We start from the raw sequence: 13,580 nt of genomic DNA on the forward strand, positions 1-13,580 counted from the left end.
TTCAGGTAAGTTTTCACTTTAAGTAAATTAGAAAAATCTTTTGTTAATTCTGTGACACTTAAAACTTACTAAGGCACTCGGTTTACTACAGGCAGTTTGTAATCACAATTTATCTGAATTTGTATCCAAATTATCTGAACATATCTCGTCCTCTGCAAAATAAACGGATCAGGTCGTAAACTGGTAATGGTAGATGTTTATTTATGTAAATGCTGCGTAACTTTGACGTGTTTTAATGGGCGCGCGCTTTGAAAATTCAAACACTGGAGAAGTTACCATGGTAACGCGGCAAGGCAGTAACGGACAAGCTGCAAAATCTCCGTCGTCTCTCGCTGTTGTTTTCTCTGCTTTCGGGTGAGTTTAGTCCCTAAAATCACATAAATAATATAAAACTGTTCTGCATACGTTTCTTACCTGTAATTGACAGCTTCTGTCGAATATTTACTTTATTGAAATAGTTTATTTTCTTCGAAAAAGTCCGTTAGCATAACCGTTTTCAGAACTGTTAGGCTAATATACTGAGCTCTTATGAAAGTTTGCGTTTTTAATCACATCTTTATGTGCAGAAGAGAGGCTTTGATAGTTTTGTTAAGGTTTTGTTGGTAATCTGTCAATGGGTAATTGGAAGTGAGCTAATTTATTTAAACTGCTGTACTGACATCACTTACAGGAAGCGCGAAAATCGAATGAAACGAAACGAAATGATCTTTCATGGTAAACAAATTACCTCGATTACATTTAATGTTTAATAATTTAATACCAATCACATTGAAGAAAAAATTTTCTGTGATTTCAGGAGTGAAAAAATAATTCTACAACACCGGAGGGGAAAGAGCTGCTGACAGAGGAGAAACTTTATGAAACTCAGGTGAACTGAGAAAGCTCATTAAATAACTTAATACGCATTTTTTCCACAAAGGGTAACACTTTAGTATGGGAAACAATTCTCACTTTAAACTAGTTGCTTATTAGCTGTTTATTATTACTTATAAAGCAGATATTAATGCCTTATTCTGCATGACCTTATTCTACAACATCACTAAATCCTACCTGATATCCACCCTTAAACGCTATAACTACCTTACTGTCTATTAATAAGCAACATATTAAGAGTTTGAGGCAAAAGTTAATAGTAAATATGTTTCCCATACCAAAGTGTTACCCCACAAAATATTTTACCTATATCACCATGCATGTTATTTTCTTTTGCAAAATTATTTTTTAATATTACAGTTTGTAAGGTTCTGACATCCAAACGTAAGTAACACAGAGCAATATAAAATGAAGTAAGCCTAAAACAAATTCTGTTAATAAATTTTTGTATATTCTGTATATTCTACTTTCTCTTACCTGCATTTCACCTCTGCTGTAGCTGGTTTGATTCTAATGAACCTGACATTAAATAGGCTCTGTGATAAACTGTTTATGTTCCTAGATTCTTCCATGCTGATGGCCTGCACTCCTGTCCAAGAAAATCTCAGGCTAAAAACCATATAACCAGTAAGCAAATCCTCAAACATACACTACTGTTCAAAAGTTTGGGGTCTAAGATTTTTTTATGTTTTTGAAAAAGAAAAAAAGAAAAGAAAAAAAAAAATCACATTTTAAAATCATTAAAGGGTTAGTTCACCCAAAAATGAAAATTCTGTCATTTATTACTAACCCTCATGTCGTTCTACACCCATAAGACCTTTGTTCATCTTCAGAACACAAATTAAGTTATTTTTGTTGAAATCCGATGGCTCAGTGAGGCCTACATAGCCAGCAATGACATTTCCTCTCTCAAGATTCATTAATGTACTAAAAACATATTTAAATCAGTTCATGTGAGTACAGTGATTCAATATTAATATTATAAAGCGACGAGAATATTTTTGGTGCGCCAAAAAAACAAAATAACGACTTATATAGTGATGGCCGATTTCAAAACACTGCTTCAGGAAGCTTCGGAGCACAATGAATCAGTGTATCGCCAAACTGCTGAAATCACGTGACTTTGGCGCTCCGAACAGCTGATTTGACACGCCAATTCATTATGCTCCGAAGCTTCCTGAAGCAGTGTTTTGAAATCGGCCATCACTAAATAAGTCGTTATTTTTTATTTATTTTTTTTGGCGCACCAAAAATATTCTTGCCGCTTTATAATATTAATATTGAACCACTGAACTCACATGAACTGATTTAAATATGTTTTTAGTACATTAATGGATCTTGACAGAGGAAATGTCATTGCTGGCTATGCAGGCCTCACTGAGCCATCGGATTTCAACAAAAATATCTCAATTTGTGTTCCGAAGGTTAATGAAGGTCTTACGGGTGTGGAACGGCATGAGGGTGAGTAATTAATGACAGAATTTTCATTTTTGGGTGAACTAACCCTTTAACCCCTGGTTGTTTCAGTGAGAGTGTCTGTGAAAAGCCTTTAGGGTAAAATAATCAGCGAAATGAGATGAGGTGACAAATAATGTTATATTGTTTGTATTTATGATAAACTATTATGATAACAGGATGTTATGGTCATTAATATATTTTCTCTAGGTCTTTTTGAGTTATTTATGTATATGTATTTTTTACTAATACATTCTTAAATACGTTTTACTAAATATTTGGTAACACTTTACAAGAAGTTTCATTAGTTAATGTATTAACTAACATGAACTAACCACGAGCAATACATTTGTTGCTGTATTTACTAATCTTCGTTAATGTTAGTTAATGAAAATACAGTTGTTCATTATTTGTTCATGTTAGTTCACAGTGCATTAACTAATGTTAACAAGATTTTAATAATGTATTAGTATCTAATGTTAACTAATGAACCTAATTGTAAAGTGTTACCAAATACTTAAATACTTTAAATGCTGACTGGTTCAGGGGGTCGACAACTTTAGGCATTTAAGTTATTTTTCACATAAATCTGGTCAGCTTACACACTGCTCATACTCTTAGCCTCTAAAATGTTTGAATACAATACAATATCAGGGGGTAAAGATGTCATTAGAGTTCTTACAATTATGGCTGTGCTCTTGTTACTAGATGAGATGTGATCTCCAGCGTTTGGCGCTGAGATTCTTCAGGACAAGGCCTTGATGCCATGAAGATGGTGAGTTTCCCCAATAGCTGCCACTACCCAGATCAAGAGATTGAACACAACTTCAATCTGTATTAGTCTAATTTTGATAGGTATATATGTAGTGCTGGGCGGTATACCGGTTCATACCGAATGCCGGTATTTATTTTTGTTATGAAATGAATTTTGATGATACCGCAATACCGGTATGTGTCGCTTAACCAACGTTCGGAACGCGGCGCAGCCTGTCACTAATAAATACATTAATAAATACACTGACAATTCAAAGAAGAATGGGCAAAAATTTAACTGCTTTATTCTTTCTGTGTTAAACTTACGTGTGTCATTTATTCAGAGACTGTAGTGCTCTTAAATGTACTGAAAATATCCTTAGACAGTTTAAATGTTCTTCCGTGTTTCTCCCTCGTTTTGGCAGTTTGTTGTTATATAGGGTTAGATTTTGTGTCTGTAATGAGTGTGTTGCAGGTCTGTGTTTTATTGGTTGTTGTCTCCCCACAGCATCATTTTGTGGGGCTTTGTAAACCTGTATTAACTCTAGTGTGGAATTTTTCTACAATATTCACTCATCATGACAGTAAAACAGGGCATTCTAGTCAATCTACTGCAGTTTTTCCTCTCTCAATCAGTAGAAAATGTGGTTAACGCCCGGTCATGCATAGGGGAAAAAAATACCGTCATATACTGTGAAACTGATATCATTTTGAAAAATACCGTGATATAAATTTTTGGTCATACTGCCCAGCACTAGTTAAGAGTTTATGTAATGTAATGTTAAGAGTTTGCCTCCAAATAGAATGTATGTAGGACCCTAACAAACTTAAAACATTACAAAACCACACTGATTTATCCACATACAATATGTGCTCTGATCAAGGAACCATTTAATACCACTGATATTGTTTGAACATTTTGGATGTCTTTTTTCAAACATCCGATAGCAAAAGGCGCAGCACACCTTACCCTGATCACGAATTCATAGTTTACCCACCTCTTATTTTAACCACCACAACCCTGTTTATGACTTTGTAAGTCATGTTTCTTTTTTAATTTAATCTCCTTAATGCCTATCTCATATATTGTATTGTGTGAGCATACTTGGCTTTGGATGCTACATTCCATAAACATAAACATATCTGTCTGTTTGATTACAGGTGCTGTGAGGAAAAACACGGTGACACAGTCAGCCACGGATGTGGAGGTCACCAAGCACGCAATCAGGTGGTTCAACCTGGCGGCGGATCGGGCAGCGAGGAGACGTGTCCCGCCTCCATCCACACAAATGGAAAAATAAGCAATAAATAACCTTTTTATTGAACTTCTTGTCGTTCGCCAGTTATTCATTTTCTGATATTTTAGCTGTGCATTTCATTGAAGGTGTAGCCTAATAGATAAAATATTTTATGTTTACACCGACCTAGGCCTATAAAGCACTAAATTAGGTTTTGACCACAAAATGAATGTAGAGTAGCCTCGCCAACGTAGGCTACTTAACAAAAACAGAATAGGCTATAACCAATAACTTAACATAAATATAAATATAAATTTTATATTTCCATTGAGTAGTGATTACTTTTGTACAGTAAATTCATGTCTTGTCTTAACTTGAACCTTTTCTGTTAGGCCTATTTACAATATTGTTAGGGTAAAAATACAAGGCAATGCAGATTTAAGCTTAGGCCTATATTGCTGTAGTAGCCTAGGCCTAGTGATAGTTTTAGTTTTATCCTATTTTATCCTACAGCAAGTACAGAAGGGATTTTGAAAATGAGATAAACGGGTCCAAAACGGACCCGGGCCTGATGAGCCAGGATTTTTATGAGTCCGTTGCGGGTCCGCGGCGGATGTATGTATCAATTTGCGGCTCCCAAACGGACCCGCCGCGGAGGTAAGGTTTTAATCGCGGATGCGGAGCGAATGCAGCGCGGAGCCACGGCGGGTCCGCGATCCGCCTTCGTTGCGGATCCGTCACTGCGCGCAAGTGGACGCCGATACGGGTCCGTTTCGCGGATACGTTCCGGAAGCCGCGATACCTCCGCGGCTGATCCGGCGCGGAGTCCTTTTGCTGTGTGGGACGTCTCTCGTGTATGCGTGATAATGAGTGACCATGGCAACACAGAATGAGTGCCGCGCGCTGTGTGAAACTGGCTATAAAAGCATAAACAAAACACGACGCCTCCGTCGACTGTGTTAGTGTGTTTAGTTAAATTGCTGAAAATAACGAGTGTTTTGTCACTTTAATATTACTTTGGTCACGATAACGGATACCCAAACACTAGAGACGCCAGAGCGTCGCTATGGTTTCCAAGCTGTCAATCATCGCATTTTCGAGAGTGAGTCATGTTCCGTACACACATGTAACGATAATTTAGGGGATTCACTCCCGCATTTAAATGCGGTTGTCACTCCTGAAACTTATGTGTGTACGTGGCCAATAACTCGTGACCTAAACGTTGTTAAAACAGAAATGCAGCTATTTCCAATCATAGTAACCTAGACAACAAGCTACAACAGCCCAATTTTCCTCAAATGCAGGCAGCGGAGAGACAAGTCTGAAGGGACCGTCTGAAAAGTGCAAAACCCAAAACCCTTTGACTCATTTTATATTATGAAAAATACTCAATAACTTCACTGTAACACACTGTACTATCACCAAATTCAGTTCATACGTCACTGCTCTCCTGCTGGTTGTAATGGAACACTTAGTTTGATAAAAAAAAAAAAAGCATAACTTTTATGATTATTAATTATTAAATAAAATCAATAACTTCACTGTTATTAGTAAAAATATTAAATAAATTGTAATGCTATCAAATTCAGTAAGCAATTATCATACAAAAGCTGTTGTATGTAAGCTGTGTACCAACATCATTTGTGTAAAGAAGGCCTTTATGTGCTACTTGCCAAATTAAGTGTTGTAGTACCTATAACCAGCAGGAGAGCAGTGATGTATAAACTGAATTTGGTGACAGTACAGTGTGTTACAGTGAAGTTATTGAGTATTTGTCATAATATAAAATGAGCAAAAGGGTTTTGCACTTTTCAGACGGTCCCTTCAGACTTGTCTCTCCGCCGCCTGCATTTGAGGAAAATTTGGCGGTTGTAGCTCGTTGTCTAGGTTACTATGATTGGAAATAGCTGCATTTGTGTTTTAACATCGTTTAGCTCACGAGTTATTGATCTGGGAAGCTCGAATCTGTGAATATATTGCCAACTTTACTGAACTGCTTGACATAAGCACTGACTGCATTTCTTTATATTTGAGTCCAACAAGTTCAAACTCTATGAGTCGCGCATTATTTGTGTGCATTATTAACGTATGGAGCTGACTGAAACACTACTGCCAGCCAGCGGGACATTAAAGAGGAAGTGTTTGTCCGAGCTCACAGCAAGGGAACAATATCTTTGCGAGGGAACGCAAAAGTTTTCCAAGGGAACGTAAAGTTTCTCGGGGGAACGCAAAAGATTTGAAAAAAAAAAAAAAAAAAAAAAATCCTCCCATCCCAATTTTTTTTTCCACCACAACGTCAAATTTCCTCCCATACCATTTTTTTTTTCCACCACCATGTCCCTTTAGGGGCTCCGTACAATCTAGAAGCGCGCGCAACTGATCTAGTTACTACGGAGCCCCTAAAGGGACGTGGTAGTGGGAAAAAATTGGGATGGGAGGGAAAAAAATTCAAATCTTTCAAAATTCAAAAATGCAGTCAGTGCTTAAAGGATTAGTTCACTTTCATATAAAAATTTTCCTGATAATTTACTCACCCCCATGTCATCCAAGATGTTGTCTTTCTTTCTTCAGTCAAAAAGAAATTAAGGTTTTTGATGAAAACATTCCAGGATTATTCTCCTTATAATGGACTTCAATGGCCTCCAAACGGTTGAAGGTCAAAATTATAGTTTCATTGCAGCTTTAAAGGGCTTTAAACAATACCAGATGAGGAATAAGGGTCTTATCTAGCGAAACGATCGGTCATTTTCGAAAAAAATGTAAATGTATATGTTTTATATAAACAAATGATCGCCTTCCAAGTGCTTCCGCCAAAACCGTACTTTCGTATTCTTCAAAAAGCTTATGCTGTATGTTCTACGCCTTCCCTATTCAACTTACAGAATGAACGCAGCGCCAGTTAAATTTTTTCCGTAAGCAGAATAGGGAAGGCGTAAGACATACAGCGTAAGCTTTTTGAAGAATACGAAAGTACGGTTTTGGCGGAAGAACCCGGAAAACATTCCCTAACAGCACTGATCCTCCTCTAGGGGTCAATGCCAACCAGGGTTCAACACCTCTGCCATGATCATGTGATTTAAACACGCCTATAAAAACATCTGTTGGTGTTTTGAAAACATGTGGACGTGGCACTCCAGGATTACTATGTGGGAATGTTTAACAGAATTCATTAAAAGTGGGATAAATACTTTAACATTAACATTCCTTCTTAGGAAATGTCAAGAAAGAATATATCTGCATAATGTATCCTAACATTATTTTTCCATATCATTTTTCATCTGTCAGACTTCACTTCATGAATGTGGAAATGTTACTACATTTTTTTTTTTTACTAAGGCCCCCTGGTTGAGAATCACTGCACAACAGGACTGTTAAAATGAACTCGTGCAAGCCAAAAGGTTATTGATTACCTTTTAGTAGTGAAAAAGTAGTTATAAGTTATTTTGACCAAAGGTGGAGTCACCCCCTATCTAAACTCACAACACATACACCTTCAACAAAACATCACATGACCTTTTTAAAGCATTGCCATGTTTTTTTTTTTTTCTTTTTTGCAGCAATCTATTATGTTTGTCAAAGTATTATATAACATGGGTTATAAAAATAATTTAGCATAATGTAGCTAGTTTTTAACACATATAATGTCTGTATCAATCTGTATCACACCCCCTTTAAATGGCGATGACCCTCTCAACTATAAACAATTAAACTCATACAGCAATGCAAAATGTAATCAATTTCAGATAATGTACCGATGTAACTGTAATGTAAGTACTTTTTGATTTATTTTTCGTATTTAATTTACGTATTTATTTACTTATATATTATTATTTTTAACTTTATTATATATGTTTAAGTGGGAATGTTGTAATTGTTTTTTTCTGTGTTGTAACTGTTGTTCCTTTGTTCTAATCAATTTGACATTGTCAGAATTTGACAAATATTAATTTTTTTTATTATGTATTAATTTTAATGATCAAAAAACTGTGACAATCAGAAGTAACATCAGTTGTACCATTTTTATAGCATGCCAGAAAATAAGTAAATAATATCATTCATTTTTCTTTCTTTCTTTCTTTTTCTTTTTTTTTTTTTTTAAATTTTTTTTAACAGAGCCAACTGACAGAATATGCTGCTGCTTCAACAACTGGTCGATGTGTGCTGATATTATAGCAAACAATTGTCACTGTCAGCATATATGAGCTATACCAAAAAGCATATAAACTCACTAGAGAGCATCTGATAGCATGATTTATTAATCTTGGAAACATGGAAACTCCTGCTCAAACATAAAGAGCATCTACACTGGCTTGCACTTGAACACACAATTATTAGGTGATTAATCTTAACTTCAAAATATTATTATTTATACATAGCCATAATGTTTCAGTGATGTCTAATCAGGCTACTGTTTATGTCAGCAGCTTGTACAAAGCATTTTTTTCTTCTTTTTTTTTTTGGCAAAGATTGAAATAAAGTAGAATGACAAGCAGCTATATTATATACTGAAACATTTTGTGATGCTGTTACATGTTCATAGAGGCAGATAAAATTAGCTTACATAAAGTTCACAAAAACAGCCCTTCGACATTCAACGTTGAAAAATACTCTTCCATGCTTTCTACCCTAAGAGTAGATTACTACAGAATTTCCTATTTGAGAAGTTGGAAGCCCCTGTACAGTAGAAGAGGTAGACAGTCTTGCTGAAGCGTACTAGTTGTTCCACCTCATAGAGAAGATTTCATATAGTACAGTGGCAGTTTAGGTGTTTTTTTTTTAGTAAAACTTTCCCAGATGTTGTTGAAGCTGGATGTTGTATTTCATCATGACTACTGAAAATAAGGGACTTTGACATCAGTGTGGTAACCCTGAAGGACATCAATTTGATTTGATGGTCGATAAACTGCCAAAGAAGAGCTGAGGAAAACATAATCCTTGATTGTGGCATGATGTCATGTCCTTCCTTTAGTCTTTTTTTTTCTTTGCTAATACAAAGGGGTGAATTAAAATGGGAGCAAAAGACATATAAAGATTATATATATATATATATATATATATATATAGGGTCATTTAGCAGTCATTCCTAAACAAATATATAGCATCACAACATCACAGATACATGATCCTCACTACCTTTAGAGATAGAATAAGATTGTATGAGCATTTGCATATGATAGCAAAAGAAGAGAAAGATGAATTTCAGTTCAGATGAGAGACAATCTTATTAACAATGCTTGTGCAAAGAGAAAAACAACGTTCGCTGTGCCACTAACCTAAAGTTGTCATGAAAGCCACATGCCTCCATATGAAGAGCTTTAAGAAACAAATAGCTCATCATGTGTCAGTCCTGTATCAAAATATCTCATGGCAAAAATGGAAGAGTAGAAGAAGAAATTCTCAGTGTATTTTTAAAGCATTGTCTCTCCTGCTCTTCTCCTCGCATGAGGCCCTCCGTCTTCCGTAAGAATCCAAATATTTAGATCATACAGTCTACTGACATTCTGCTGTACTGCCGCCTGTCTCAACACCCATTGAGAAACCATTACTGAGGTTCTTGGGACTGGGTGGGGTGGTGCTCACTGACAAAGGCTCATGTTTGCCCCCGGGATCCACTGAGCAGCTCTTCTTGGGCACCCTGGGCCGCACCACTGGAGCCTTTGGTATGACAGAGATCTGCCTGTGTCCGTCTGCTATTAGGGGTGGGCGAGTGGGCATGGGCCCAGATAGGGCAGAAGATTTAGATTTATGTGTAGGGTGGAGCGGGGTACTTGAGGGACTCTGAGCCCCATCCTCAACCTGCTTAAATCCCTCTTTAATGGGAATGGGCTCCCTTTGAGAATCCAAGGTGTTTTCCTTCTGTATGTTGCTCTGGCGCGAGGTCTTTTCTGTGTTGGGCATCTCGCAGCTGTCCGTCCGCCGTCGTGAGCCCTCGTGCATGCGGCTTGTGGCAACTACAGCTTTCATAGCAGCCTATAGACAGGGTAACTTTTTACTGTGCACTTTGTTTCAGTAAAATGCTTGTGATTCTGCTCATAAAAAACACAGAAATCATATTCTAGTTCTGTACACTGAACAACATTTGACTTTGAACTCCCTTTTTGCACTACTACAACCAAATGGATCAGGCAACCTGGGATGATTGAACTATACCCACCTCTTTTGTATTGGACATGTCAATTATACAAAGCAGTTCTTGTATTCTAGCAAAACAACCGATAACTCTGGTAAAGTAGCAAAGATAAATTACATAATGAAAGGCTGTGAACTGTGATGTATATAAATGCATATTTTACTTATGTGTTTTTTTTTAATTTTCTTTATAATTCATTTATTTATTTATTTTATTATTTTAATGTTCAAACAAATGGCAATAAATATACTTTGGGAAAAAAAAAAAAAAATTGTGTTTCTCAACTGGTGGGTCGTGACCCAAAAGTGGGTCGCAAGACCGTTCTGAGTGCATCGTAGAGTGTGTATTCAAAGAAAGAAGCACTAACAAAAAACCTAATTCTAAATTTTTGGTAACACTTTATTTTACAGTGCCGTAGTTACACGTTACTACATGTACTTACTATAGTAATAACAGTAAATTATGCATAATTACAAGTAACTAACCCTAAACCAAACCCTAACTGTAATTCTATAATAAGTACATGTAGTTAATTAATAGTACTCTGTACTTATTTGAGTAATTACAATGTAACTATGGCACTGTAAAATGTGTAACCAAATTTTTTGCTGATGCAAGAATTTTATTCCGAAAGACGTGCGTGAAACGCTGTTGACTCTTCTGTCATACACGTGTCAGCGTCATTATCTTTAAACGTTATTTTTTGTAACTTGTTATGAAATAAAAAGAAAGACAAACTTTGCCCTGTCAGAAGTTATACTGTGCTCATTACACACACACTTCAAATGATCACTTCACTATAAAGAGCAAACAAAAATAGGAGCATGTAATAATAAAATGTAATAATTAGGCCTAAATGTAAAAATAACACTATAGTGTTATATATTAAATATATACATTAAATATAGACTTTGTTAAAGCTGTGTTTTGTCGTTTGCTTAACATTAATGACAGACAACATCAGGTATTTATTAGCTGTCACTTTAAGACTTAATGCACGGATCCACGTTCACTTAAGACATAACCAACTATGCTTATGAGAATACTTGCAGAGACGGGTGTTCTGCCATGGAAGCCAGCAAAATTATGCGCAGGCAATATAAAAACAAAGACGAGGATTTGAAAAAAGAGAGCAGAGATTTTAAACATTTATGATACGAGCCCTCATGTTTTGCTTGTATATGAAGCTGTCACTTTAATAATTATGAGCTCTGACACATCACTGTCCTTCCAGACCTTTCGCAACTGTCTTGATAACTTTGGGTATGTAAAATCTGACTCCCATGAGCACAGAATTGTGATGAATGTTAATCTAGAGTGAAGTAAATGTTGCATGAATTTTGACTGTTCAATTTGACTGTTCATACTGAGGTCGTATTGCATGTGGTTTGTGCTGTTCAAGCTGTCATGAGAAAAACAGATCTGAGTCACATATGAGCAAAAAAAATTGGGTTTGGGTCACATTTACCTGCGGTCTGAACATACTGTCTGTGTGTGCAGCTGTGCACACAGATAACAGCACGTGAGTTCCAAATTGAGTTCTCTTTTGCCTTTTCTTTCACTGGAATGGTTTAAAATTGCTTGAATGTGTAAATTGGCAAGACAAAACACTTGCAAATGATAAACTTTCACTCTATGATGGTTAAACTTTGCAATTAATCCATGAATCACATATGTGCTGAACCATGGGGCCTGGTCCATACGGAATCACGGATCAACTACAATCCATTTAGCCACTAATTTTAAGTAAAGTGGGATGGTACTTGAGAAATACATTTGCTTGGTCCAAATTCCTAAAATATTTGGTCACGGCTTAATGACAATGGGAAAATGTGGGTCCCATGGCCAAACCAGTTGAAAAGCACTGCATTAAAATGCAATTCATGCAAACAACAACTTGAACACACAGCATGTTGTTAATCTTTATATCAAAATTGATTTTTGATATTTTTGAGGAGCCATGAAGCCAAAAACATCACGGTGATACAACTGTCTTTATAATAAAGAAGAAAAAAGCCTCAAAGAATGAGAAGAAAGAAAGAATGAAATGAAAGAAAAGTAGTAGTAGTTATAAATATATTATTTCATTATTTATTATTTTATTACTTATTAAAATGTCAATATTTTAACAAAACTGATTCACTGCCTAAATATTTAATTAATTAATTAAAAATTGATAAAACTTTCATCAGCCAAATCAGTCATCTAGTTCTACTAACAAAGTCATGTAGTGCAAGGTCAATATGTATCCTAAAATATCAGATAATCTGACATTTTAATAACAAGGCATGCTTAGTTCAGATTGTTTAAATGTCATGTGGTGCGACTTCCCAAAAAATAAATTATACTTATTAATGAATTAATAATTCCTGATCATTTTTGACATTGAAAAATATATTTAATGATTAAGATGTATACTCTATATGCAAGGTGCGAGTCATTTGAATTTTCTTAATGGTATAAAAGATTTTTAAAAATGATATGAGACCAACATAATTACAAAGAGGACATTTCTAAGAAATCGGCACATGTGTTGTAGACTAGATTATATTTATTGTGTTATGTGTTGTAGACTCGATTTATTATGAACACTTATTTGCCATTGCTAAAACTTAGCAGGGCACTGATGACTGACCTTTAATTTGCGGCGAGCATTAAATTCCTGTAGTTTCCTTTGTGTTGTGTCCATGTGGGAGAATCGTGCTGCTTTTCCAAGCACCCATGGGTGTTCCAGAGCCTGTTTCACGGTGAGACGTTTATGAGGGTCCAACACTATGAGCTTACTAACCTAAAGAAAACATAAAAAAGATAACCAAAAACTAACAGTGAATAAACAAAAAGCGAGAAAGCTTGAATGATTGAATAATCAAATTAGCATCTGAGTCGGCCTTTGATATTTTGACATATCTCATTTGAAATCAATTTGCAGTGCATGAACATCATTAGGATTACAAACAGGATAATAATTATGTGTGAGCACCCATTACTCACCAGATCCTTTGCATTGAGAGAGACTTCATCCCACCAGGGGGAGACAAACTCATAATCACAATTCAAAATGCGACTGTACATGTACTGGTCCCCCCTTGGATCAAAAAATGGTTCAAACCCACACAGCCTGAGGGTGGAGA

The 13,580-nt window shown here is 35.9% G+C and overlaps 1 protein-coding gene across 2 annotated transcripts in view; it reads right to left on the minus strand.

Annotated features, from left to right (window-relative positions):
- Positions 1-8,556: 8,556 nt before the first annotated feature.
- si:ch73-60h1.1 (calcium/calmodulin-dependent protein kinase type IV) overlaps positions 8,557-13,580 on the minus strand; it is a 42,442-nt gene continuing 37,418 nt past the window's right edge. For both annotated transcript variants that reach the window (XM_051912965.1, XM_051912964.1), the window contains exons 9-11: positions 13,441-13,567; positions 13,085-13,237; positions 8,557-10,289 (exon numbers count right to left, since the gene is read on the minus strand). In XM_051912965.1, the coding sequence (XP_051768925.1) occupies positions 9,810-10,289; positions 13,085-13,237; positions 13,441-13,567 (760 nt within the window). In that variant the 3' untranslated portion in view covers positions 8,557-9,809. The remainder of the gene's footprint in view (positions 10,290-13,084; positions 13,238-13,440; positions 13,568-13,580) is intronic.

The sequence above is a fragment of the Ctenopharyngodon idella genome, chromosome 11 (genome assembly GCF_019924925.1).
Source record: "Ctenopharyngodon idella isolate HZGC_01 chromosome 11, HZGC01, whole genome shotgun sequence".
Taxonomy (NCBI): Eukaryota; Metazoa; Chordata; class Actinopteri; order Cypriniformes; family Xenocyprididae; genus Ctenopharyngodon; species Ctenopharyngodon idella.